The sequence below is a fragment of the Mustelus asterias genome, chromosome 24, assembly GCF_964213995.1.
Source record: "Mustelus asterias chromosome 24, sMusAst1.hap1.1, whole genome shotgun sequence".
Classification (NCBI taxonomy): Eukaryota; Metazoa; Chordata; class Chondrichthyes; order Carcharhiniformes; family Triakidae; genus Mustelus; species Mustelus asterias.
Genome location: NC_135824.1, coordinates 38,171,004 through 38,196,631, shown reverse-complemented (window position 1 = coordinate 38,196,631; position 25,628 = coordinate 38,171,004). Strand labels below are relative to the sequence as shown.

General features: G+C 44.4%; 1 protein-coding gene across 2 annotated transcripts in view; it reads left to right on the top strand.

Annotated features, from left to right (window-relative positions):
- Positions 1-25,628, top strand: part of adamts17 (ADAM metallopeptidase with thrombospondin type 1 motif, 17) — a 524,080-nt gene that overhangs the window by 450,337 nt on the left and 48,115 nt on the right. For both annotated transcript variants that reach the window (XM_078241579.1, XM_078241578.1), the window contains exons 19-20: positions 3,742-3,877; positions 23,969-24,173. In XM_078241579.1, coding sequence (XP_078097705.1) covers positions 3,742-3,877; positions 23,969-24,173 — 341 coding nt within the window. The remainder of the gene's footprint in view (positions 1-3,741; positions 3,878-23,968; positions 24,174-25,628) is intronic.

Below are 25,628 nucleotides of genomic sequence, written 5' to 3'. Positions count from 1 at the left end.
CCATCTGCCCAAATACTGGTGCTAATGCCCCATGAATTCGAACCCATTCCTCCCACACCAATCCTTGAGCCACGCATTCGTCTCCTTAATCCTATTAACCCTGCGCCAATTTGCTCAGGTATAATCCAGAGATTACCACCTTGTTGGTTCTGCTTTTTAATTTGTTCCCCAGCTCTTCGTACTCCCTCTGCAGATCCTTAGTTCCTGTTTTGTCTATGTCATTGGCACCTACATGAACCACGACAACTGGATTTTCACCCTCCCATTCCAAATTCCTCTGCAGCCCAGATGATACATCCTGGACCCGAGCACCAGGCAGGCAACACAACCTACGGTATTCCGACTTTCTGAACTATTTATAAGATTACAGAGCAGGAGGTGCTGGAAGCCTTAAAGCGCATCAAGGTAGATAAATCCCCAGAATCTGATGAAGTGTATCCCAGGACATGGTGGGAGGCTAGGGAGGAAATTGCAAGATATTTGAATCATCGAAAGTCACAGGTGAGGTACCTGAAGATTGGAGGGTGGCAAATGTTGTGCCTTTGTTTAAAAAGGGCTCAGGGAAAAGCCTGGGAACTACAGGCCGGTGAGCCTCACATCTGTGGTGGGTAAGTTGTTGGAAGATATTTTGAGAGACAGGATCTACAGACATTTAGAGATGCAAGAACTGATTAGGGACAGTCAGCATGGCTTTGTGAGTGGAAAATCATGTCTCACAAATTTGATTGAGTTTTTTGACGGGGTAACCAAGAAGATAGATGAGGGCAGTGCAGTTTATGTTGTCTACATGGACTTTAGCAAGGCCTTTGACAAGGTACCGCATGGTAGGTTGTTGCATAAGGTTAAATCTCACGGGATCCAGGGTGAGGTAGCTAAATGGATACAAAATTGGCTTGATGACAGAAATGATGTGGAGATGCCGGCGTTGGACTGGGGTAAGCACAGTAAGAAGTCTCACAACACCAGGTTAAAGTCCAACAGGTTTATTTGGTAGCAAATACCATAAGCTTTCGGAGCGCTGCCCCTTCGTCAGATGGAGTGAAAATCTGTTCTCCAACAGTGCACAGAGACACAACATCAAGTTACAGAATACTAATTAGAATGCAAATCTCTACAGCCAACCAGGTCTTAAAGATAAAGTGGGTGGAGGAAACATTAAACACAGGTTAAAGAGATGTGTATTGTCTCCAGACAGAACGGCTAGTAAGATTCTGCAAGATCAGGAGGCAAGCTGTGGGGGTTACTGATAATGTGACATAAATCCAACATCCCGGTTTAGGCCGTCCTCATGTGTGCGGAACTTGGCTATCAGTTTCTGCTCAGCGACTCTGCGCTGTCATGTGTCGTGAAGGCCGCCTTGGAGAACGCTTACCTGAAGATCCAAGGCTGAATGCACTTCAGCAGTCACGGGCATTCAGCCTTGGATCTTCAGGTAAGCGTTTTCCAAGGCGGCCTTCACGACACACGACAGCGCAGAGTCGCTGAGCAGAAACTGATAGCCAAGTTCCGCACACATGAGGACGGCCTAAACCGGGATGTTGGATTTATGTCACATTATCAGTAACCCCCACAGCTTGCCTCCTGATCTTGCAGAATCTTACTAGCCGTTCTGTCTGGAGACAATACACATCTCTTTAACCTGTGTTTAATGTTCCCTCCACCCACTTTATCTTTAAGACCTGGCTGGCTGTAGAGATTTGCATTCTAATTAGTATTCTGTAACTTGATGTTGTGTCTCTGTGCACTGTTGGAGAACAGATTTTCACTCCATCTGACGAAGGGGCAGCGCTCCGAAAGCTTATGGTATTTGCTACCAAATAAACCTGTTGGACTTTAACCTGTTGATGACAGAAGCCAGAGGGTGGTTGTAGAGGATTGTTTTTCAAACTGGAGACCTGTGACCAGCGGTGTGCCTCCGGGATCGGTGCTGAGTCCACTGTTATTTGTCATTTATATTAATGATTTGGATGAGAATATAGGAGGCATGGTTAGTAAGTTTGCAGATGACACCAAGATTGGTGGCATAGTGGACAGTGAAGAAGGTTATCTCGGATTGCAACGGGATCTTGATCAATTGGGCCAGTGGGCTGACAAATGGCAGATGGAGTTTAATTTAGACAAATGCGAGGTGATGCATTTTGGTAGATTGAACCAGGGCAGGACTTACTCAGTTAATGGTAGGGCGTTGGGGAGAGTTCAAAACAAAGAGATCTAGGGATACAGGTTCATAGCTCCTTGAAGGTGGACAGAGTGGTGAAGAAGGCATTCAGTGTGCTTGGTTTCATTGGTCAGAACATTGAATACAGGAGTTGGGACACCTTGTTGAAGTTGTACAAGACATTGGTAAGGCCACACTTGGAATACGGTGTACAATTCTGGTAACCCTATTATAGAAAGGATATTATTAAACTAGAAAGAGTGCAGAAGATGATGCATAACTATAGGGTTCATGGTGGGAGATATAGGAAGGATGTCCGAGGTAGGTTCTTTACTCAGAGAGTAGTTGGGGTGTGGAATGGACTGCCTGCAGTGGTAGTGGAGTCAGACACTTTAGGAACATTTAAGCAGTTATTGGATAGGCACATGGAGCACACCAGGATGATAGGGAGTGGGATAGCTTGATCTTGGTTTCAGATAAAGCTCGGCACAACATCGTGGGCCAAAGGGCCTGTTCTGTGCTGTACTGTTCTATGTTCTATGTAAGAGATCTACTAAGATGCTATCAGGACTTGATGTTTTGAGTTATAAGGAGAGGCTGGATAGACTGGGACTTTTTTCTCTGGAGTGTAGAAGGCTGAGGGGTGATCTTATAGAGGTCTATAAAATAATGAGGGGCATAGATCAGCTAGATAGTCAACATCTTTTCCCAAAGGTAGGGGAGTCTAAAACTAGAGGGCATAGATTTAAGATGAGAGGGGAGAGATACAAAAGGGTCCAGAGGGGCAATTTTTTCACAGAGGGTGGTGAGTGTCTGGAACAAGCTGCCAGACGTCGTAGTAGAGGCGGGTACAATTTTGTCTTTTAAAAAGCATTTAGATAGTTACATGGGTACGATGGGTATAGAGGGATATGGGCCAAATGCAGGCAATTGGGACTAGCTTAGGGGTTTTAAATAAAAGGGCGACATGGACAAGTTGGGCTGAAGGGCCTGTTTCCATGCTGTAAACCTCGATGACTCTATTCTCAGCACTTGCGCTGTAGAAAGTAGATTGAAAGCATGGAATAAATCAGTTCAGAGATTTGAAAGCATGAAACACTGCTGCAACAAGTGTGACCCTTTAATATCCTGGCGAGAGGCATCTTTTTCTGAATTTCCACTGCTGAACCAGCAGCAATGTGCAATCTGGAAGTCAGCAACAAAAGGCTGGGTGACAGACTGACCACCTACATGCACAAACTAATTGCATCATGGTGTCACCAAAGTATTCTGTGCTTCCTTCAGCATATTATGTCATAACCTCATCATACATTCTGAATTTCCTTATGGATCATCCTGCTGTCAGTGCTGATAGAATTAGACCAGCGGTGGACACCAGAACCCAGTTTTATTGCACTCTGCTAGATGACACTCCAACAGACTGCTGGAAGCACGATGGTATCCTATAGGAGACAGTGCCTGAGAGCAATCCCGAGAGCAGCTTTAGAGATCAATCAGGAAAGTTTGCTATTAGGGGAGGATGGTCCCCTGATTGCAGTATTCTTATTTCTTGTATCTCTTCATGCTGTATTTCTTGTCCTCAGGTGAGCGTAAAACGATTGTTCGTTGCACCAAGATTATGAATAAAACATTAGTAGTGGTGAATGACAGCGACTGTCAAAACTTGGCTCGTCCAGATCCACAGGTCAGGAAGTGCAATAGACATCCATGCCAGTCACGGTAAGAACCAGTGTTGTATATGAGAACGACTCGATGGTATACAAGTATCTTGGACAATGCTTCCTCTAGTTAAAGGTAACATCCAGGTGCTTTACAAAGAAAGCTTGCAATTATATAATGCCAGAAGTGATCCAAGTGTTTCACATGCAACTTGTGGCTAGAATGCATTATGATAATGTTGGTGAACTTGGTATGGCAGAGAATTATTGAGATAAATGATGTTAATCTGTTTTTCATGGTGTTGGTTGGAGGAGGGATGTTGGCCAAGGATTATATTTCAATTATCTTTCAATAATGCCATCCAACATCCACCTCAACCATCAGAACAACACTTCATCTAAAACACAGCACTCCCTTGACATTGCACTGGAGAAACGCATTGTATGCACACTCCAGAATTCATCCTCCATAGCATTAGTACTAATTAAGTTTATGCATTACTATAGGTAAATTGAAGTCGTCAGTTATTACTGTATTTCCCATATTACATACAACTCTAATTTCCTGCTTTATACTGTGCCCCATATTATCACTACATTTGGTTGTCTGTACAATCAATGTTTGTTGCCCTTTGCTGTTTCTTAGCTTCACCCAAACTGATTTTATATCCTGATCCTTCGATCCAAGATTCTCGCCTACTAATGTACTGATTTCATTCTTTATTAATAGCACTATCCCATCTCCTTTTTTACCCCTAAGCTTCCTAAATGTCGATTATCCTTGGATTTTCAGTTCCTAGTCTCAGTCGTCCTATAACCATGTCCACATAATGGGAATTAAGTCATAACCATTACCTCTATTTCTGCCTTCAAACCATCTACCTTGTGAATGCTGTGTGCATTCAGATAAAGTGCCCGTACTTTGTCTTTTTAACATTATTTCATATCTGGTACTTGCCTTCGCTTTGTCTGCCTTCTAATTTCACTCACTACTTATCTACTTCCAGACACCAGTTTTGCTTCCCTCTAATCTGAGCTCCCTCTCAGGTTCCCATCGCCCTGCAATCCAATTTAAACCCTCCCCAATAGTGCTCACAAATCTCCCTGTGAGGATCTTAGTCCCGGTCCTGCTAAGGTTTCACCTGCCCCAGAATCAGTCCCAATGCCTCAGAAATCTGATGCCCGCCCTCCTCCACCAGTTCTTCAGCCACGTGTTCAATCGCTCAATCCTGCTGTTCCTGTGCTCACTAGCACGTGGCACTGGAAGCAATTGTTTTCCTTGTTACTTTCACTGAGAATGGGAGACTGGAATCCTCATAGGTGAAAGTTATTTATATATTTTTTATGTTGTTAATGGTACTGTCATAGGATATGCATTTGAAGGAAATTAGGAGAGCGAGAAGGGGTCATGAGAAGGCCTTGGCGGGTAAGATTAAGGAGAACCCCAAGGCTTTCTACAAATATGTCAAGAGTAAAAGGATGAGATGTGAAGGCATAGGACCCTTAAAAGGTGAAGGGGGAAAAGTTTGTGCGGAACCGTTAGAAATGGCGGAGCTGCTTAATGAATACTTTACCTCGGTATTCACGGTGGAAAGGGATCTGGGTGGTTGTACTGCTGGTTTGCGGTGGACAGAAAGGATCGAGCATGTGGACATAAAGAAAGAGGATGTGTTGGAACTATTGAATGGCATCAAGGTTGGTAAGTCGCCGGGACCGGATGGGATGTACCCCAGGTTACTGTGGGAGGCGAGGGAGGAGATTGCGGAGCCTTTGGCGATGATCTTTGCATCGTCGATGGAGACGGGAGAGGTTCCGGAGGATTGGAGGATTGCAGATGTGGTCCCTATATTCAAGAAAGGGAACAGGGACAGCCCGGGAAATTACCGACCGGTGAGTCTAACCTCAGTGGTTGGTAAGTTGATGGAGAGGATCCTGAGAGACAGGATTTATGATCATCTAGAGTATGATCAAAAGTAGTCAGCACGGCTTTGTCAAGGGCAGGTCGTGCCTTACGAGCCTGGTTGAGTTCTTTGAAAATGTGACCAAACACATTGACGAAGGAAGAGCGGTGGATGTGGTCTATATGGACTTCAGCAAGGCGTTCGATAAGGTCCCCCATGCAAGACTTCTTGAGAAAGTGAGAGGGCATGGGATCCAAGGGGCTGTTGCCTTGTGGATCCAGAACTGGCTTGCCTGCAGAAGGCAGAGAGTGGCTGTGGAGGGGTCTTTCTCTGCATGGAGGTCAGTGACCAGTGGAGTGCCCCAGGGATCTGTTCTGGGACCCTTGCTGTTTGTCATTTTCATAAATGACCTGGATGAGGAAGTGGAGGGATGGGTTGGTAAGTTTGCTGACGACACCAAGGTAGGTGGTGTTGTGGATAGTTTGGAGGGATGTCAGAAGTTGCAGCGAGACATAGATAGAATGCAAGACTGGGCGGAGAAGTGGCAGATGGACTTCAACCCGGATAAGTGTGTGGTGATCCATTTTGGCAGATCCAATGGGATGAAGCAGCAATATAATATGAAGGGTACCATTCTTAGCAGTGTAGAGGATCAGAAGGACCTTGGGGTCCGGGTCCATAGGACTCTTAAATCGGCCTCGCAGGTGGAGGATGCGGTCAAGAAGGCGTACGGCGTACTGGCCTTCATTAATCGAGGGATTGAGTTTAGGAGTCGGGAGATAATGCTGCAGCTTTATAGGACCCTGGTTAGACCCCACTTGGAGTACTGCGCGCAGTTCTGGTCACCTCATGACAGGAAAGTTGTTGAAGCCATTGAAAGGGTGCAGAGGAGATTTACAAGGATGTTGCCTGGATTGGGGGGCATGCCTTATGAGGATAGGTTGAGGGAGCTTGGTCTCTTCTCCCTGGAGAGACGAAGGATGAGAGGTGACCTGATAGAGGTTTACAAGATGTTGAGAGGTCTGGATAGGGTAGACTCTCAGAGGCTATTTCCAAGGGCTGAAATGGTTGCTACGAGAGGACACAGGTTTAAGGTGCTGGGGGGTAGGTACAGAGGAGATGTCAGGGGTAAGTTTTTCACTCAGAGGGTGGTGGGTGAGTGGAATCGGCTGACGTCGGTGGTGGTGGAGGCAAACTCGTTGGGGTCTTTTAAGAGACTTCTGGATGAGTACATGGGATTTAATGGGATTGAGGGCTATAGATAGGCCTAGAGGTGGGGATGTGATCGGCGCAACCTGTGGGCCGAAGGGCCTGTTTGTGCTGTGGCTTTCTATGTTCTATGTTCTATGAATTTATTTATCATATTCAACTTTTGGACTACTTGTTACTTAATAAACACATTGGTTTCCACTCTCCTGTTATTTTTAGTTTGGAGAATTAAAGTTACAAAAGCAGAATCTTAAATATGGAATGGATGAGAGACTCCGAGCTGAGTAATGATTCTTACCATTTTGATGTAAATATTAGCAAAACGGCCACCAGCTGGGCACCTCATCGGCTGCCCAGAAATATGGTAAGATTAGACTCTCAGCCGGAATGGTGGTCCGGGAATTTGTGGGCAGCAAGTGTCCCAATAACTAATATCCGCAACCCGTGGACAAAACCCCTCACTGACAACAGAGACTGGGGAAACCTTTCTTTTTCTTCGATCTTGGGATGTAGGCTTCACTGGCTAGGCTTGCATTTAATGCCCATCCCTCAATACTGCCCTTGGGAAACTGGTGATGAGCTGCCTTCTTGAACTACTGAAGTTCATTCATGTGGTGTAGGTACACCCACAGTGCTGTTAGGGAGGGAGTTCCAGGATTTTGACCCAGCGACTGTGAAGGAATGGCAATAAAATTCCAAGTCAGGGTGGTGAGTGACTTGAAGGAGAACTTCCAGGTGGTGATGTTCCCATATGTCTGCTGCTCTTGTCCTTCTAGATGGTAGTGGTCGTTGGTTTGGAAGGTGCTGTCTAAGGATTTAATTTGATTTGATTTATTATTGTCACATGTATTAGTATACAGTGAAAGTATTGTTTCCTGCGCGCTATACAGACAAAGCATACCGTTCATAAAGAAGGAAATGAGAGAGTGCAGAATGTAGTGTTGCAGTCACAGCTAGGGTGTAGAGAAAGACCAACTTAATGCAAGGTAGGTCCATTCAAAAGTCTGATGACAGCAGGGAAGAAGCGGTTCTTGAGTCGGTTGGTATGTGACCTCAGACTTTTGTACCTTTTTCCCGAAGGAAGAAGGCAGAAGAGAGAATGTCCGGGGTGCGTTGGGTCCTTAATTATGCTGGCTGCTTTGCTGAGGCAGCGGGAAGTGTAGACAGAGTCAATGGATGGGAGGCTGGTTTGCGTGATGGACTGGGCTACATTCATGACCTTTTGTAGTTTCTTGCGGTCTTGGGCAGGACAAGAGCCTTCCAAGCTGTGATACAATCAGGAAGAATGCTTTCTGTCGTGCATCTGTAAAAGTTGGTGAAAGTCGTAGCTGACATGCCAAATTTCCTAAGTCTTCTGAAAAAGGAGGCTTGTTGAGTTTTAGCAGAGCATCTTCTAGATAGTACACACTTGTGCTGCCATTCTGTGATGGTGGTGGATGGAATGAATGTTTGTGAATGGAGTACCAATCAAGTGAACCATTTTGTCCTGGAAGTTTATTGAGTTTTGTTGGAGCCGCACTCACCCTTAAACACAGGAGTGCCAACTATGAGAATCACCCGAGGTCCTTTGAAAAAAAGTTTGCAACTTCCAAGACCTCCAGCTTCAAAAAAGATGTTGGAACCCATTACTAATCTGGTTTCCCCAGAATAACGCAAGAATCCTGGAATTCCTTTGGAGGAGCATCTGAGGTGAGGAGAAGCTTCTTCTGTCCTACAGATATATCTGGCCCACATTTCAGAGTCAGGAGCACCTGCATATTGTGCACAGATGCTCATTTCTGGAACAGTGCAATTGAGACACTAACTTCAGTGGGGGAATTAGTATGAATCGATATGAATAGTGTGTATGTTTGAGTGCTGTTTGTGTGTCATATAAATTAGGAGAAGTAGGTCTTCAACCCTTGGAGCTTGCTTCACCACCTGATTTGGGCTTCAACTCTACTTTCCTGCCTATCTCCTATAACCGTGGGCAGCATGGTGGCACAGTGGTTAGCACTGCTACCGCACAGTATCAGGCACCCGGGTTTGATTCCCAGCTTAGGTCACTGCCTGTGTAGAGTTTGCAAGTTCTCCCCATGTCTGCGTGGGTTTCCTCAGGGTGCTCTGGTTTCCTCCCACAGTCCGAAAGATGTGCTGGTTAGCTGCATTGGCCATGCTAAATTCTCCCTCAGTGTACCCGAACAGGTGCTGGAGGGTGGTGACTAGGGGACTTTCACAGTAACCTCATTGCAGTGTTAATGTAAGCCTACTTGTGACTAATAAATAAACTTTGAAACTTTAAAAATATTCCAGGAATCAGCTGAGTGAACCTTCTCTGTACAAATTCAATGCAATTATATCCTCCTTAAGGAAGGAGACCAAATAGAAGATAATAGACAGAACAGAATTCAGTCACTCTCAAAAAAATACAACCAGGTTTTGAGGTTTTTGGAAACTTTTGGAGTTCTTCTATTGATTCCTCTATCTGTAAGTTCTTTCTGATTTGGTACCTTTCGCTAGTTAGATGGTGCGCTCTCTTAAGACATATCTGAACTGGCAGAGTTGAAAACTGCTCTCTCCCTCTCGAGGCTTGAGAGATGGCAGTTGCTAACTCCTGTTTTTCCCCCTTGCACTCTCTTTTATACCTCTGATGACCTATCAATTTTCCTATAATCGGCTTGGTCTGATTTTGTCAACACCATCAAATTCAGTACATTGAAGAACTAACTAGGGATCGGGCTATTTTAGATCTAGCATTATGTAATGAGAAATTATCCTTGTTACATGCACCTCTAATTTTATGATCATACCATGCCCTACATTATCACTGCTGTTTGGCCTAGAAACAACTTCCACCAATGTTTGCTGCCCTTTTAGCTCCACCCAAACTGTATCTACGTCTTGATCTTCCAATCCAAGATCTTCTCTCACTAATATACTGTTAAGACCCAGGCCCAAAACTCCAAGGTATTTTGTGAAGTTAGCCGAGACCCTAAGTTTTACATTTGATTTTGGCATTGGTGAACATAAGGGCCAGATCTCTACCACCTTGCCCACCACGGAATCAGCACAGGCGAGGGTCTGACAACAGAAATCTCCATTGATCACGGGTGGGAATTTCCGGTCTCGCCCAAGCAAGGCCGTAAAATCCCGCCCAAGGTGTTTCACTCCAGGTACGATTCAAATGACCCACGAGGAAGCTTTTATGAAACAACGTTTATTTAAGAACACAGTCAGAATATAACAAAAAGAATTAGCATAACGTTTACCAATTACAAGACTTAAACATGACACAGTATAACTCTTAACAGCTAGCTATTTCTGTTGTTCCAATGTAAAGCAATATGCCACAGACATACACCCTTCTTCAGAATTAGCACAAAAATAAGTATGCTCATGTGATGCGAATTTCCAGCTTTTTAATGCATCAGGACAGCAAACCCGACACCTGTCTTCAGAGAAGGATATATCCTCCAAGCAGCAAAACCTTTGAGAGGTAAGCCCAGTCTCTGGCAGCTTCCAACACAGCAAGAGTCCCAACTCCAGAGAGGGGATAAAACACTGCTGTTTCTCTCAGCTTCAAGCAGCTTCTGAAAACTAAACTAAACTGGAATGTTCTGTGGAAAATAGCTGTCCTCAGTCACATGACATGACCTGTCAATCACCCCCAATCAAGCTCCACTCAGCAATCCCAAGGGAACATTAAAACCATAGAACACTGCATTAGTTCAGATTAGATTCAACATGATATCAATTATACTGCTTCAGTAACAAGAAAGGACACCGGCTTCAGACAACACAGTGCTGACAAACATCCTGCAGAAAAAATGATTAAAATATATTTCTTAAAGGCACAGTATCGTCACAGTACTAATCGCCTCCTTTATTAACAGTGCTTTTAGGGATGGGCAATAAATGCTAACCAGCCAGCGACGCACATGTCCCACAAATGAATGAAAAGAAATGCTACCTGTACCTCCTAATCCTTTATTCCTGTCCTTCCTAAATGTGTTAAATGCCCTGAATATTCAGTCCCTAGCCTTGGTCATCTCACCAAAATGGCAATTAGATCCTATCTATTTCCATTTCTGCTGTTAATTCATCTATGTTGTTGTGAATGCTATGTGTCTTGAATTCTGTCTTTTTATTATTTTTGCAACCCTATCTGCTAGCGCACTCATACGTTTGTACTTTCTGCCACACTCTGATTATCAAATCCCTTATCGCTCCCTTACTGTCTTGCTTTTGTCCTTTCTTTGAAACAGGTTTAACATAATGTTTTATACAACTTTACCCTACTTTCCAACCTACAACCAATTGAGTTTCCACTATGTGCGAGACAGAACAAACTTGCCTTAAACCTTGGGTAGCAATCACTGTGTATTGCATGTAAACCACCAGGTACTGCTCCTGCATAAGTCCAATAGTGAACCTCCTGCACTATTTTAGACTGGCAGTACCCCCAGCTATTGGTACTACCTTCTAACATTGCTCATCTACAATGGTATTACACAAGTACGTGTTCCAACCTCTTCCTATTTCTGTTTTGAGGGAGTCGTGTTCCTGGCTATTTCTGAGACTTTATAAAACACCACTTTCTCTCTATATTAACCATGTTGAACCTTGATTCTGCTGCCAATTAATTATTATGGCTCTTGGGTGGGGTAGAAAATCCTTATTGCAGCTACACGTGTGAGTGATTAAGGTTTCATTTACGATTGACATTTATATTGTTTTCACAAGTTGGCTGACATGGGATTGTGCGATCAAAAAGGGGCCATGCTGCTTGAAAAATATTAGGTCACTTCTAGCCTAGGTTAAAGAAAACAAGAGATTTCATGCCTGTTGATGAATGTTGTATTCTTTCACACACTCATTTCTCTTGAGGAGAAAAAGGGATCAGTATAATTTTGAAACCAGCTTGCCTAATATATTGTTGTCGAGTGTGGCATGACAAACCTTGCTACAAAGACATACTGCTGACATTACCAGTCACCTGTTTGTGAACACAAGGATTGTTAACTTAACCAGAGTCACATTTACAAACACAAGTAGTTCACAAGAATGCTCCATTAGTAACGGGTGTAAAAAATCAGTTAATCCATTTGGCAGCCACCCACTACACTTCAGATAAGCAAAGTAGAAGCTATAATGTTTGATTGTCTCAGCAATTACTTTCATTGAACCATATCACATAGAATGAGGCCGTTCAATCCATTGTGCTTATTCCAGCTCTCAAAAAGAGCTGCAATTGGTCCCCCACTCTTTTCCTACAGCCCTGCAATCTTCTCCTTTTTAAATCTTTTTCCAATTCCACTTTGAAACTTCTTATTGAAGAGCAAAGCGCATTAAGATGATGTTGTTGGACTTCTAATTCAGTAGACCCGAGAGTAACGATTAAGACTGAGGTGGAATTTAGTGCCCTCCCTCATAGTGGGGACCCCGCCACATTCCCCCACATTCCCACCTATGCTCCAATCAATTCTGTGGCATATAAGTATGTGGATGAGCTGCCCACCCATCTGTCAATTGAGGCCCTTAAGTGAGCAATGAAAGCCACTGAAAGGCCTCATCCTGATACCACTGTAATTAACCCAGCAGCAGTTTACCGTGTGGGAACGTGACAGGAAAAACCCATGTGGGCTTGCAGGTTCCAAGAAGGATTCCTCATTGAAAGGCTCTCAGTGCCTGATCGATGGACCTGGCATCAGGAGCTGGGCTGGTCACCCCCCTGCCCTACCTGTCCCTTGCATCCTCCACCCTACGACCCTTTCCCTCTTTTCATTGCTCATTTGTGTCACTCTGCAATCATTGACCTTGGTTAGGTGAAATACCGGCAGCAGCAGATACCACCTCTTTCATTGGTGATGACAGAAGAGTTGCTGGCCTCTGGCTAGCATCTCTCAGCAGATGGGACTTCTGCCCCAGTGTCCTTAATCCCAGCAAACGCCTGCCATTGTCCAGGTATGTGCCTGATTAGCACTTGTTATGAAGTGGCCTCCGTAAAAGAGGGGACCTGAGGGCTCTCATTAACTCTCCAACCAGCAGGCAAGACTCCCATCTGCTCCATTAAATACTGCCCTGTGAGTTCAAAAAAATTGAGTCATTTAAATAAATCAGCAATGGTGAGTGCTTTGTGCATTTCTGTACACCACTCAATTCTAACTTTATTTTGGACTTAATGAGGGATATGGTAACATAATGGTTATATCACAGGAGGTGTTTATATTTCCTTTGTGCTACTTTGAGTTTTCAAAATCTGGAAATAAATAGTGTTATCAGTGAATTAGCACCCTGAAACTGTTAGATTCTGTAACAGCCCAACTCATTCTCCAGTGTCCATTAGAGACAGAAATCTGCCATGTTTACCATGTCTGGCCTGTGCGTGACACCTTACAACACTTCAAGCAGAAATTCCACCACCATTTATACAGCTCCTTCATTATAATAAAGCATCTCAAAGCACTTCACAGGAACATTATCAAGCAAAATTTGACAACTAACCTTGTAAGGAGATAAAGTAAACTTTCTAGAGCTTTTTAAAGGAAGGAAGAAGAGAAAGGTCAAAGAGGTGGAGAGGTCTGTGGAGGGAATCCAGAGCTTGGAGGTGCAGAAGTCCAGAATTGGAGAAGTGCAGATATTTCAGAGGGTTGTCAAGTTGGATGAGATAACAGAGGTAGGGAAGGGCAGAGACATGGAGTTTTTTAAAAATCAGAGGTTGGAAGTTCTCCATTGCCAGCAATGCCACCAGCACTGGTGGCTATTGCCAGTAATACACAAAGTCCCAGTCCAATGTTGCCACTGAATCACTGCACGGGGTGGTTTTTTTTAATTCATTCGTGGGACATGAGCGTCGCTGGCTGGCCAGCATTTATTGCCCATCCCTAGTTGCCCTTGAGAAGGTGGTGGTGAGCTGCCTTCTTGAACCACTGTAGTCCATGTGGTGTAGGTACATGCACAGTGCTGTTAAGGAGGGAGTCCCAGGATTTTGATCCAGCGACATTGAAGAAATAGCTGATATATTTCCAAGTCAGGATGGTGAGTGACTTGGAGGGGAACATAGAAAAACTACAGCACAAACAGGCCCTTCGGCATACAAGTTGTGCCGAACACATCCCTACCTTCTAGACCTACCTATAACTCTCCATCCTATTACGCTCCATGTACTCATCCAGGAGTCTCTTAAAAGACCCTATTGAGTTCGCCTCCACCACCACTGACGGCAGCCGATTCCACTCGCCCACCACCCTCTGTGTGAAAAACTTACCCCTAACATCTCCCCTGTACCTACCCCCCAGCACCCTAAACCTGTGTCCTCTCGTAGCAGCCATTTCCACCCTGGGAAAAAGCCTCTGAGAGTCCACCCGATCTATGCCTCTCAACATCTTATACACCTCTATTAGGTCTCCTCTCATCCTACGTCTCTCCGAGGAGAAAAGACCGAGCTCCCTCAGCCTATCCTCATAAGGCAGGCCACTCAATCCAGGCAACATCCTTGTAAATCTCCTCTGCACCCTTTCAATCTTTTCCACATCCTTCCTATAGTGAGGCGACCAGAACTGAGCACAGTACTCCAAGTGGGGTCTGACAAGGGTCTTATATAGCTGCATCATTATCCCCGGACTCCTAAACTCAATCCCTCGATTGATAAAGGCCAGCACACCATACGCCTTCTTAACCACCTCCTCCACCTGTGGGGCTGATTTCAGAGTCCTATGGACCCGGACCCCAAGGTCCTTCTGATCCTCTACAGTACTAACCTCCAGGTGGTGATGTTCACATGTATCTGCTGTTCTTGTCCTTCTAGATGATAGTGGTCATGGGTTTGGAAGGTGCTGCCAAAGGAGCCTTGGTGAGTTGCTATAATGCATCTTGTAGCTGGCACACATGGCTGCCACTGTGTCTGTGGTGGAGGGAGTGAATAATTAAGGTGGCGGAAGATCAAGCAAGCTGCTTTGTTCTGGATGATATCGTGCTTCTTGAGTGTTGTTGGAGCTGTAGTTACCCAGGCAACTGGATGGTGGACAGATTTTGGGGGAGCTGTGTGTAAGGAGATGAGTTACTCTCCACAGAATTCCCAGTGTCTGACCTGTTCTTGTAGCCACAGTATTTATGTGGCTAGTCCAGTTCAGTTTCTGGTCAAGATTAAGCTCCAGGATGTTGATGGTTTGGATTCAGCAATGGTAATGTCATTGAATGTCAAGGGGAGACCATTGGATTCTCTCTTAATGGAGACAGTCATTGCCTGGCGCTTGTTTGCTGTGAATGTTACTTGCCATTTGTTGTTCAGGTCTCGTTGCGTATGGACATGGCGGCTCCAGCACTGGATATTAAATGAGCAGCCTGATAATTTAGACAGTGGAAGGGTTCAGAGTGCTGGTGGTGAGGTAGAGCTGGCGGTTGGCAGTGCATATGTGAAAACTGACCCTGTGATTTTGGATGATGTCAGCCAGGGGCAGCATGTAGATGAGAAATAGGAGGGAGCCAAGAATAGATCCTTGGGGGACAGTAGAGTTAAGAGTGCAGGAGCAGAAAGAGAGGCCATTGCAAGTGATACTCAGGGCAGGATTAGATAGATTAGAATGGAACAAAATGAGAGCAGTCCCACCCAACTGAACAACAGTAGAGAACTATCAGACTAGAACAACATGATCAGCCTTTTCAAAGGCTGAAGACAGGTCGAGGTGGAATAGAAATTCGCCTTTGTCATAGTCACATAGAATGTTATGGTTATGTGGGTACAATGTGATCAACAAAATAAATATTCCAGAGTACACAATATTTCAGAAGGATAGACCGAATGGCAAAGAAGGTGGGGTAGTTCTAAAAGTAAAGGTGACATAAGGACATTAATGAGAAAAATAGAATCACTTTTGGAAAATAAGAACAGCAAGTGTTGAGTTGCTTGGGTGACTAGAGTAAGAAGTTTAACAACACCAGGTTAAAGTCCAACAGGTTTATTTGGTAGCAAAAGCCACACAAGCTTTCGGAGCTGCAAGCCCCTTCTTCAGGTGAGTGGGAATTCTGTTCACAAACAGAGCATATAAAGACACAAACTCAATTTACATGAATAATGGTTGGAATGCGAATACTTACAACTAATCAAGTCTTTAAGAAACAAAACAACGTGAGTGGAGAGAGCATCAAGACAGGCTAAAAAGATGTGTGTTGTCTCCAGACAAGACAGCCAGTGAAACTCTGTGGGGGTTACAAATAGTGTGACATAAACCCAATATCCTGGTTGAGGCTGTCCTCGTGTGTGCGGAACTTGGCTATCAGTTTCTGCTCAGCGACTCTGCGCCGTCGTGTGTCGCGAAGGCCGCCTTGGAGAACGCTTACCCGAATATCAGAGGCCGAATGCCCGTGACCGCTGAAGTGCTCCCCAACAGGAAGAGAACAGTCTTGCCTGGTGATTGTCGAGCGGTGTTCATTCATCCGTTGTCGCAGCGTCTGCATAGTTTCCTCAATGTACCATGCCTCGGGACATCCTTTCTTGCAGCGTATCAGGTAGACAACGTTGGCCGAGTTGCAAGAGTATGTACCGTGTACCTGGTGGATGGTGTTCTCACGTGAGATGATGGCATCTGTGTCGATGATCCGGCACGTCTTGCAGAGGTTGCTGTGGCAGGGTTGTGTGGTGTCATGGTCACTGTTCTCCTGAAGGCTGGGTAGTTTGCTGCGGACAATGGTCTGTTTGAGGTTGTGCGGTTGTTTGAAGGCAAGAAGTGGGGGTGTGGGGATGGCCTTGGCGAGTGGGGGTGTGGGGATGGCCTTCGCGACACACGACGGCGCAGAGTCGCTGAGCAGAAACTGATAGCCAAGTTCCGCACACACGAGGACGGCCTCAACCGGGATATTGGGTTCATGTCACACTATTTGTAACCCCCACAGAGTTTCACTGGCTGTCTTGTCTGGAGACAATACACATCTTTTTAGCCTGTCTTGATGCTCTCTCCACTCACGTTGTTTTGTTTCTTAAAGACTTGATTAGTTGTAAGTATTCGCATTCCAACCATCATTCATGTAAATTGAGTTTGTGTCTTTATATGCTCTGTTTGTGAACAGAATTCCCACTCACCTGAAGAAGGGGCTTGGAGCTCCGAAAGCTTGTGTGGCTTTTGCTACCAAATAAACCTGTTGGACTTTAACCTGGTGTTGTTAAACTTCTTACTGTGTTTACCCCAGTCCAAGGCCGGCATCTCCACATCATGGGTGACTAGAGTCAGGGATGTACTGGATGGTGGAGGAGCAGGCTGAATGATGCTTCAAGAACTAGCCAGGTACGCGGCGAGTGATGTCTAGCTTGCAGTCAAAGCCATTCACAGCCTGAAAACTCTGGTGTTCAGACCGAGCCACACTCATGGTGTCGAGGCAGCTCAAGCAAGGAGGAAGGAGGGCGTCCTGCTCCTGGGCCTGGCCCAGGTGGCCATTCACAGTTCCAGGCTGTGGCGATCGAGGGAGTCAATCAACATGGCTGTCTGTCCCTCTACCATGGCTAGATTCGTGGCTGGGTGGCCTTGGAAAGGAAGCGTGCCATGTCCACCAGCTCGCTGCAGGCCATCCATGACCAGTGGGCACTGCAGGGGCTGAGGTGCATCATCACCCCGGGAATTACATTTTAATTTAATATATTAAGTTTCCTTTTGATGGTTATATTAGTGACAATGCCCCACCCGGGGCTGCCACCTCCCCCCACCCCGCTCATTTCTGTTTGATATATTCATCATTTGTTTAATTAAAAGAGTATAAACAGAGGATAGCTGGGACATTGGGTCTGAGAAGAGAGCTGTGATTCAGTCAGTAAACTCTGTCAGCAATTGCTTCGACTTCACTAACTGGCGTGGATTTTATTAAAACCTAACAGCGGTTATGTCATTGGGCAGAATATTATATAAGAAATCAATGGTGCTTGTAACAAAGGAAATGTAATAATTGTGGGAGACTTCACTCTTCATGTAGACTGGAATAATCAAATTGGAAAGAGTGGCCTAAAAGATGAACCTGTAGAATGTTTTTGTGGCAGTTTCTTTGAATATTACATTGCCGAACCAACTAGGGATAAAGCTACCTTATATCTAGTATTGTGTGAGAAATAAAGGTTAGCGAGTAATGTCATAGTAAAAACTCCATTGGGAAATATTACTCATAATACCATTGAATTCTATGTGAAGTAAAAAAGGATCTGAAATCTTAAACTTCGCTCCACTTCTAACAGCAAATCCATTATTCAGGTTTTACACCTCCCCTTTAGAATTTCTTTGTCTTGACTGCTTTACAAACTGTTCCCAATTGCTTTATCTCTTGATTCCCAGACTCTATGAAAATGGCATCAAACTTTTGATTTAACTCTGAACTCTGCTTTCCCACTTTCATTCTGGTTACGTAATAGTCTTTTTAACTCAGCACACTTTGTTTACTTTTCCCCTTGAATTCTCCTGAAAAATACCTTGTTCTCTTTTCTCTTAACTTCAGCCTTCTTAAGGCATTCTTTCTGTCTTAATTCCCTGGTTATCTGGACTGCATCTAGTTCTTTGAGAAGTTTGCCTCTTGGCAGATGGCATATAATGTGAAGTTATTCACTTTGGTCATAAGAATAGAAAAGCAGAATATTTTTAAAACTTGTGAAATGTATAAATGTTGATGTCCAAAGAAACTTGGATGTGCTCATCAAGTAACATAGAAAGTTAGCATGCGGGTACAGCAAGCAATTAGGAAGGCAAATGGCATGTTGGCCTTTATTTCAAGTTATTTGGAGTACAAAAGAAAGTAGTCTCCACATCTGGCATACTGTGTGCAGTATGCAGCATACTGTGTTCTGGTTTCCACATTTAAGGAAGGATATACTCACATTGGAGGCCGTATATTGAAGATTCACAAACTTGGTCCCTGGAATAAATTGGTCCTATGATGAGAGATTAGTAAGTTGGTCTTATATTGCCTGAAGTTTAGAAGAATAGGAACATAGAACATAGAACATAGAACATTACAGCGCAGAACAGGCCCTTCGGCCCACGATGTTGCACCGACCAGTTAAAAAAAAAACTGTGACCCTCCAACCTAAACCAATTTCTTTTCGTCCATGAGCCTATCTACGGATCTCTTAAACGCCCCCAAACTAGGCGCATTTACAACTGATGCTGGCAGGGCATTCCAATCCCTCACCACCCTCTGGGTAAAGAACCTACCCCTGACATCGGTTCTATAACTACCCCCCCTCAATTTAAAGCCATGCCCCCTCGTGCTGGATTTCTCCATCAGAGGAAAAAGGCTATCACTATCCACCCTATCTAAACCTCTAATCATCTTATATGTTTCAATAAGATAAGGAGGTGACCTCATTGAAATGTACAAGATTCTGAAATGGCTTGCTAGAGTAGATGGTGTGGGATTGTTTCTGCTGGTCAGGGACTATGAAACACGGGAGCATAGTCTTAGGATAAGCTCAAAGAAAGGATTATGAATCTTTGGAATTCTCTACCCTAGAGGATTGTGGATGCTGCCTTGAAGGCAGGGGTAGACAGTTTTTGATCTCTCGGGGAATTAAGGGATATGGAGAACAGATGGAGAATCATGTTGAATCCCAAGACCCTCACCCCTCACATTCCATTACCCTTCACCCACTTCAAGGCAACTCATGCCCCCTCACAGCCCACATGCCACCTTCATGCCAACTTATGCACCCTCATTACCTACCCTTGTGCCAACTGCATAGCTATTCATCCAGCATCCACCATTGTGCAGAGATGAAAAAAATCTAACAATCCAACTCTCACTTTTCCGTGTTTAATAGTGAGTAAAACTCCTATTCATGCACATTCTCCTCGTGTCTGCGTGGGTTTCCTCCGGGTGCTCCGGTTTCCTCCCACAATCCAAAGATGTGCGGGTTAGGTTGATTGGCCAGGTTAAAAAAATTGCCCCTTAGAGTCCTGGGATGCGTAGGTTAGAGGGATTAGCGAGTAAAATATGTGGGGGTAGGGCCTGGGTGGGATTGTGGTCGGTGCAGACTCGATGGGCCGAATGGCCTCCTTCTGCGCTGTAGGGTTTCTATGATTCTATGAAACCCATTCAAAGCTTTTAAATCTCTTCAAATGGTTCTTCTCTTATAAAAACAAGCACACTTCCTTTCAAACACCACATCAAAAACAATGAATTATTTAATAGCCTGTTTAAACTGTCAATCGAACTGAACTCAGAACCCCCTCTGCTGAGAAAATGGTAGCTTTTGAAACTCAGCCAAGCATTGATAATGCCATAATAATAACTCTTGGGGAAACGCCAATAAAGAACTTTATTGAAACTGTAAGACTAGGTGATTTTCTTTCATACCAGATGGCCATCAATCTAACAGGGGTTTTTTTTTAAATAAATCTCCCCGACAGCTTAAGCATTTTTTAAAAATTATGGTTGGAGAGCAGGAAATGTTTTAAAAACTCAGTTCAAGACACTTATACAGACCTTATCTGTCCTTCAAAAGAGTCTACCTTTACTGCATGAACACATGACTCCCACACTATGGGTTAAGATGCTTAGACCAGCCAAAAAGGCTGGGTTTGAACTCAGCATTGAGTCATCAAGGACAGTTAGGGTTGGGCAGTAAATACTAGCAGTGCCAGTGATGCATACGGCCCATGGACAAATAAAAAACATCAAGAAGTTTCTGGAATTTTCTTTGATTTATTTTTGGGGGGGTCAGGTACATTTATGCAAAAGAATTTCCCTGGATTAAAAGAAGGAGAATTTGTGAGGGAGCTAAATATAAAGTTTCGGGCTGAATATGATTTTTATTGTATAGTTTGTTAATTCACATTTTAATCTTCAAAGAAGGATCAAGTAAAGGAAGGACTGTTAAATTGAAGAGATCGTAATGGTGGAGTCAGTGTAAAAGCAGTACTGTGCCCTCAAGCTACTCAGTAAACAAGTGCAGATTAATCTGAGTTCAAATGGCTCTGAGAGTTAAAGTAATTAAATGGCACTTTTGCTTAATTATGTTTTGGCTGGGTTCGTGCTGATAGTCTGACACCAGAAGTTGTTGAAGGACACAGCTTTCCAGTCTCTGGCAGAATTGTCTTTTTCATTGTAAAATCTACAGTGGGCATTGATTCCATCATTGGTCTTCTCTTTGGAGGTTAGAGACAGCCAATGAAATACCTGGATCTGGATTTTTATCCAGTATCCTGCCCCACATCAGAAGTAAGATTATTGGAAACTGAGGTGATGAGGCCCATTGCCAGGTTTTTTATTTGACCTCAATTTCCGTCTCCCCATCCTGACCGTGACTCAACCTCTCTCCTCCTCTGTAGGTAGGGAGGAGGCCTGTTGCCCCCCCCCCCCCCCCCCCCCCCCCCCCCCCCCCCCCCAGGGCAGTGATAGTAATCCTGCCATGGAAACTGTTGGATGGAGTGGACACAAGGTGGACTGTTCCCCTAATCATGGGCTCCTACCCTCCTTGCGGGCTCCTCATCCTCATCATGAGCTGCTACCCATCTCCTAAGGCCTCTTTTCGCCTCAGTGAGGCAGTGTAGCTGCTCTTGCTGTTCTCCTCCTTCCCCTTCTACTCTCACTCTCGCTAATCTTCCCTCCCTTTTTGTTCTCCTCTTCCACTTCCTACTCCAACTTCAGCTCCTCTTCATCATTGTCCTCTTTCATCTCTTTCTTCCATCTTCTTCCTCCATCTCCTACTCTGTCATCAATCTCTGAGATCCCAGACTCTGCTCTGTCTCTCTCACAGCCCTCAAGTCAAATCTTTGTCACTTATAATTGTTGGTTGTACAGAATTCTGTATCATTTTATTTGCTTTATACTGAATGCTTTTGTTGAAATGGTGAGCATTCAGTTTAGAATGCCAAGCATGGGGACCTGAATGTTGTACGTGGTTGAAATGACTTGATGACTGAAACACTCTAAATTTTGCCTTTTTACTGCAGTTTGTGCAGAATTTATATCTTCTTTGACATTAATTTAATGGAAAATCCCAGTAAAGGCTATCCAACAGATTGACCTATCTGTACTGTTCTCATTAAATTCTGCCGCATAGATGCCTTTTATAGAATTACATAGAATTTATAGCGCTCAAACAGGCCATTCAGCCCAACTATGCCAGTGTTTATGTTCATTAGACACTTCCTCCCACCCCTCTTTATCTCACCTTTTCAACATTTCCTTCTTTCCTTTTGTTCCCCATGTGTTCACCGAGCTTACACATAAATGGATCTATACTACTCATCTCGATTATTCCTGTGGTGGGGAGTTCCACATTCTCACCACTCTGGGTAAAAATGTTTCTTCTGAATCCCCAGGTTCAATTCCGGCCTCGGGTGACTGTCTGTGTGGAGTTTGTACGGTCTCCCCGCGTCTGCGTAGATTTCCTCCAGTTTCCTCCCACACTCCAGGGATGTGCGGGTTGGGTTGATTGGCCATGCTAAATTGCCCCTTAGTTTCAGGGGGATTAGCGTGGTAAGTATGTGGGGGTTACATGGATAGGGTCTGGGTGAGATTGTTGTTGCTGCAAGCTCAATGGGCCGAATGGCCTCCTTCTGCACTTGTAGGGATTCTATGAATTCCCTGTTGGATTTACTGGTGACTATCATATATTTATGGTTGGCTCCTAGTTTTGGTCTTCCTCACCAGTAGAAACATCTTCTCTGCCATCATCTATCAAACCTTTTCATAATCTTAAGGATCTGTATTTGCCCAGCCTCCTCTCTCCCTCCAGCCTATTCAGACTTACTTGACAGTTTTCCTGATAGCTATAACCTCTCAGTTTTGGTAGAGTGCTTGTAAACTGTATTTGTATTTGCTCCACTGCCTCTGTACCCTTTCTATAATTAGGAGACCAAAACTGTTTATTAACCTCTTACATCTGGTCCAAATGTGCTTTTCGATTCCATCCCTCAGAAATGAACCCCAGTGCTTTGTTTTTTATGGCCTTATTAAGCTCTGTTACTACTTTTAGTGACTTGTTTATATGTTCCTCTAGATTGCTTTATTCTCTACCCCATTTTGCCTATTAGGGTGGAATTTTATACCCTCCACCAGGGCAAGCTGGGAGATGCAGGAGGGTGCTGGGTGAGATGCTGCTCCCTTCCCACCTCTTCCCAATTAAATCTGTGGCAGAAAGGCTCATGGACAGCCTTCCCGCCCCGTTGTCAACTGATGCCCACTTAAGTGGGCATCAGTTGACAACGGGGCGGGAAGGCTGTCCATGAGCCATGCAGGGAGCACAATGAGCAAAGCCTGTCGCATTTGCTCCTGACAGGGAGGGGGGGCTTGGGAGGGTCGCTCATTCAAAGATACTGACTGCCTGATTCAGCCACGTGACATTGGGAATAGGAGGTTCCACTTAGACCCAGCCCCTGCCCTTTCTGCCAACACCCCCTTCCAGCCAGCAGGCAAGACCCCTCTGTCACCTGACTTAAATGCCACTCTTCTTTTTCAGGGAGCGTGTGGCCTCTTTAATCCTCCCACCAGAAGATATTAACTCACACTTATCATATCCTGTGGTTGCTTTGCCCAAAGACAAGTCCTTGGCTCATTGTCTACTGATGCTTTATCCTGAGCCATTTCCTTCGCAGTATTTAGTTTGTCAGTGGTAGTTTGTCTTTGTTTTCCATTCTCGGGCAGGGTGAGGAGGCAGCTCCCAAGCCTACCTCAGTCAGAACAGGAATCGAATCTGTACTGTTGGTGTTATTCTGAACCACATGCTAACACTCCAGCCAACTAAACCAATTGGTGCCACACCTCATACATAGTCATGATGAATAAAATGAATTTGCTATTGCTTTGTGAGTATTAACCAACTCCCTCAACTTGGTGTCATCCACAAGGTTTGAAACTGTATTCCCATTGCCCCAAAACTAAAAGAACCTTTCAGAACGGAAGGTGAACATTTCACCCACTATGTGAATTTTTACTCGTTCATATTGAAAATATTTATAGAATATTTTGATGAGTTTTAATTTTGTTCATTGATTCTACTTTTCACTGTATAAAAATGATTGAATTTTTGGTGATAATTGAGATACTGAAGTGATTTTTCTCTCCCCCCGCACCTCCCCCTCCCCCAGCTGGGTGGCAGGTGACTGGACTCCCTGCTCCAGTACTTGTGGAAAAGGCACTCAGTTTCGGAATGTGACCTGCGTCTATCAGCTGCAAAATGGCACTTATTTCAATACGAGAAATCTCTACTGTCTTGGTCTGAAGCCATCCACAGTACAGGGCTGTGAAGGGCGCGATTGTTTAACACTGTGGGAGGCCTCGGACTGGTCAAAGGTACGTGCTTCTCAATGACTAAACTAGATACATTCACATTTAGCAATCCGAACTCACTTATGATGAGTCTCATCTGTCACCCAATCACCATCATTACACCTGAGTTATTTGTCAATCATTTAAAGAATTATACTCATACTCATACTCAAGAAATATACTCAAATGGCGAGGGAGTGGCGTAGTGGTATTGTCTCAGGACTAATAATCCAGAGACCCAGAGCAAGATGGGAACCTGGGTTCAAATCCCACCATGACAGATGGTGAAATTTGAATTGAATAAAAATCTGGAATTAAAAGTCTTAACAATGACCGTTCAATTGTCGTAAAAATCCATCCGGTTCACTAACCCCCTTTAGGGAAGAAAATCTGCTGTCCTTATCTGGTCTGGCCTACACGTGACTTTAGACCCACAATGATGTGGTTGATTCTCAAATGGCCTCTGAAATGGAGGGCAGTTAGGGATGGGCAATAAAAGCCGCCCAGCCAGCCATATGTAAAATTGAATTTTAAAATAATAGTGAGATTTGTTCAGTTTATAATGCTGCTTGTTACTTTGCAGTTAAACCATAACTGTGTGTTTAGTTTTGCCATGTTACCATATTTTAATCATGTTATTGAACAATAGGAATGATACCTCCATGTCTCAGTCTTTACATTGGGCAGGTATTTTAAATAAATAGCTTATTTTAGTCATGTGACTATTCTATAGAGCTCATTCTATCAATCAGGCACTCCCAGCATTCACAGGAAAACAGAAGTCTGACTGTCTGCTTATGTGCATGGTTCACATGTCAGGTCCTGAGGGCCAGTGATATCCACCCAGCTCTCCCTCTGAACATAGCTCCTTACTGGGAGCTCTTGATTAAGGAAATATTACATTGCTACAGTGAGGCATTTAAACCAAAGCTCAGCTTCGGTCTAAGAAAGCCAAGTTCAGAGAGCTTCTCCAAGAGACAGTTGGAGACTTGGGTGGAGAGATGGCAGATGGAGTTTAATCCGGACAAATGTGAGGTAATGCATTTTGGAAGGTATAATACAGATAGGAAATAGACAGTAAATGGCACGACCCTTAGGAGTATTGGTAGGCAAAGGGATCTGGGTGTACAGGTGCACAGGTCACTGAAAGTGGCAATGCAGGTGGGGAAGGTAGTCAAAAAGTCATACGGCATGCTTGCCTTCATTGGCCGGGGCATTGAGTTTAAAAATTGGCAAGTCATGTTGCAGCTTTATAAAACCTTAGTTAGGCCGCACTTGGAATATAGTGTTCAATTCTGGTCGCCACACTACCAGAAGGTTGTGGAGGCTTTGGAGAGGGTACAGAAAAGATTTAACAGGATGTTGCCTGGTATGGAGGGCATTAGCTATGTGGAGAGGTTGGAGAAACTTGGTTTGTTCTCACTGGAGCGACGGAGGTTGAGGGGAGACCTGATAGAAGTCTACAAGATTATGAGAGGC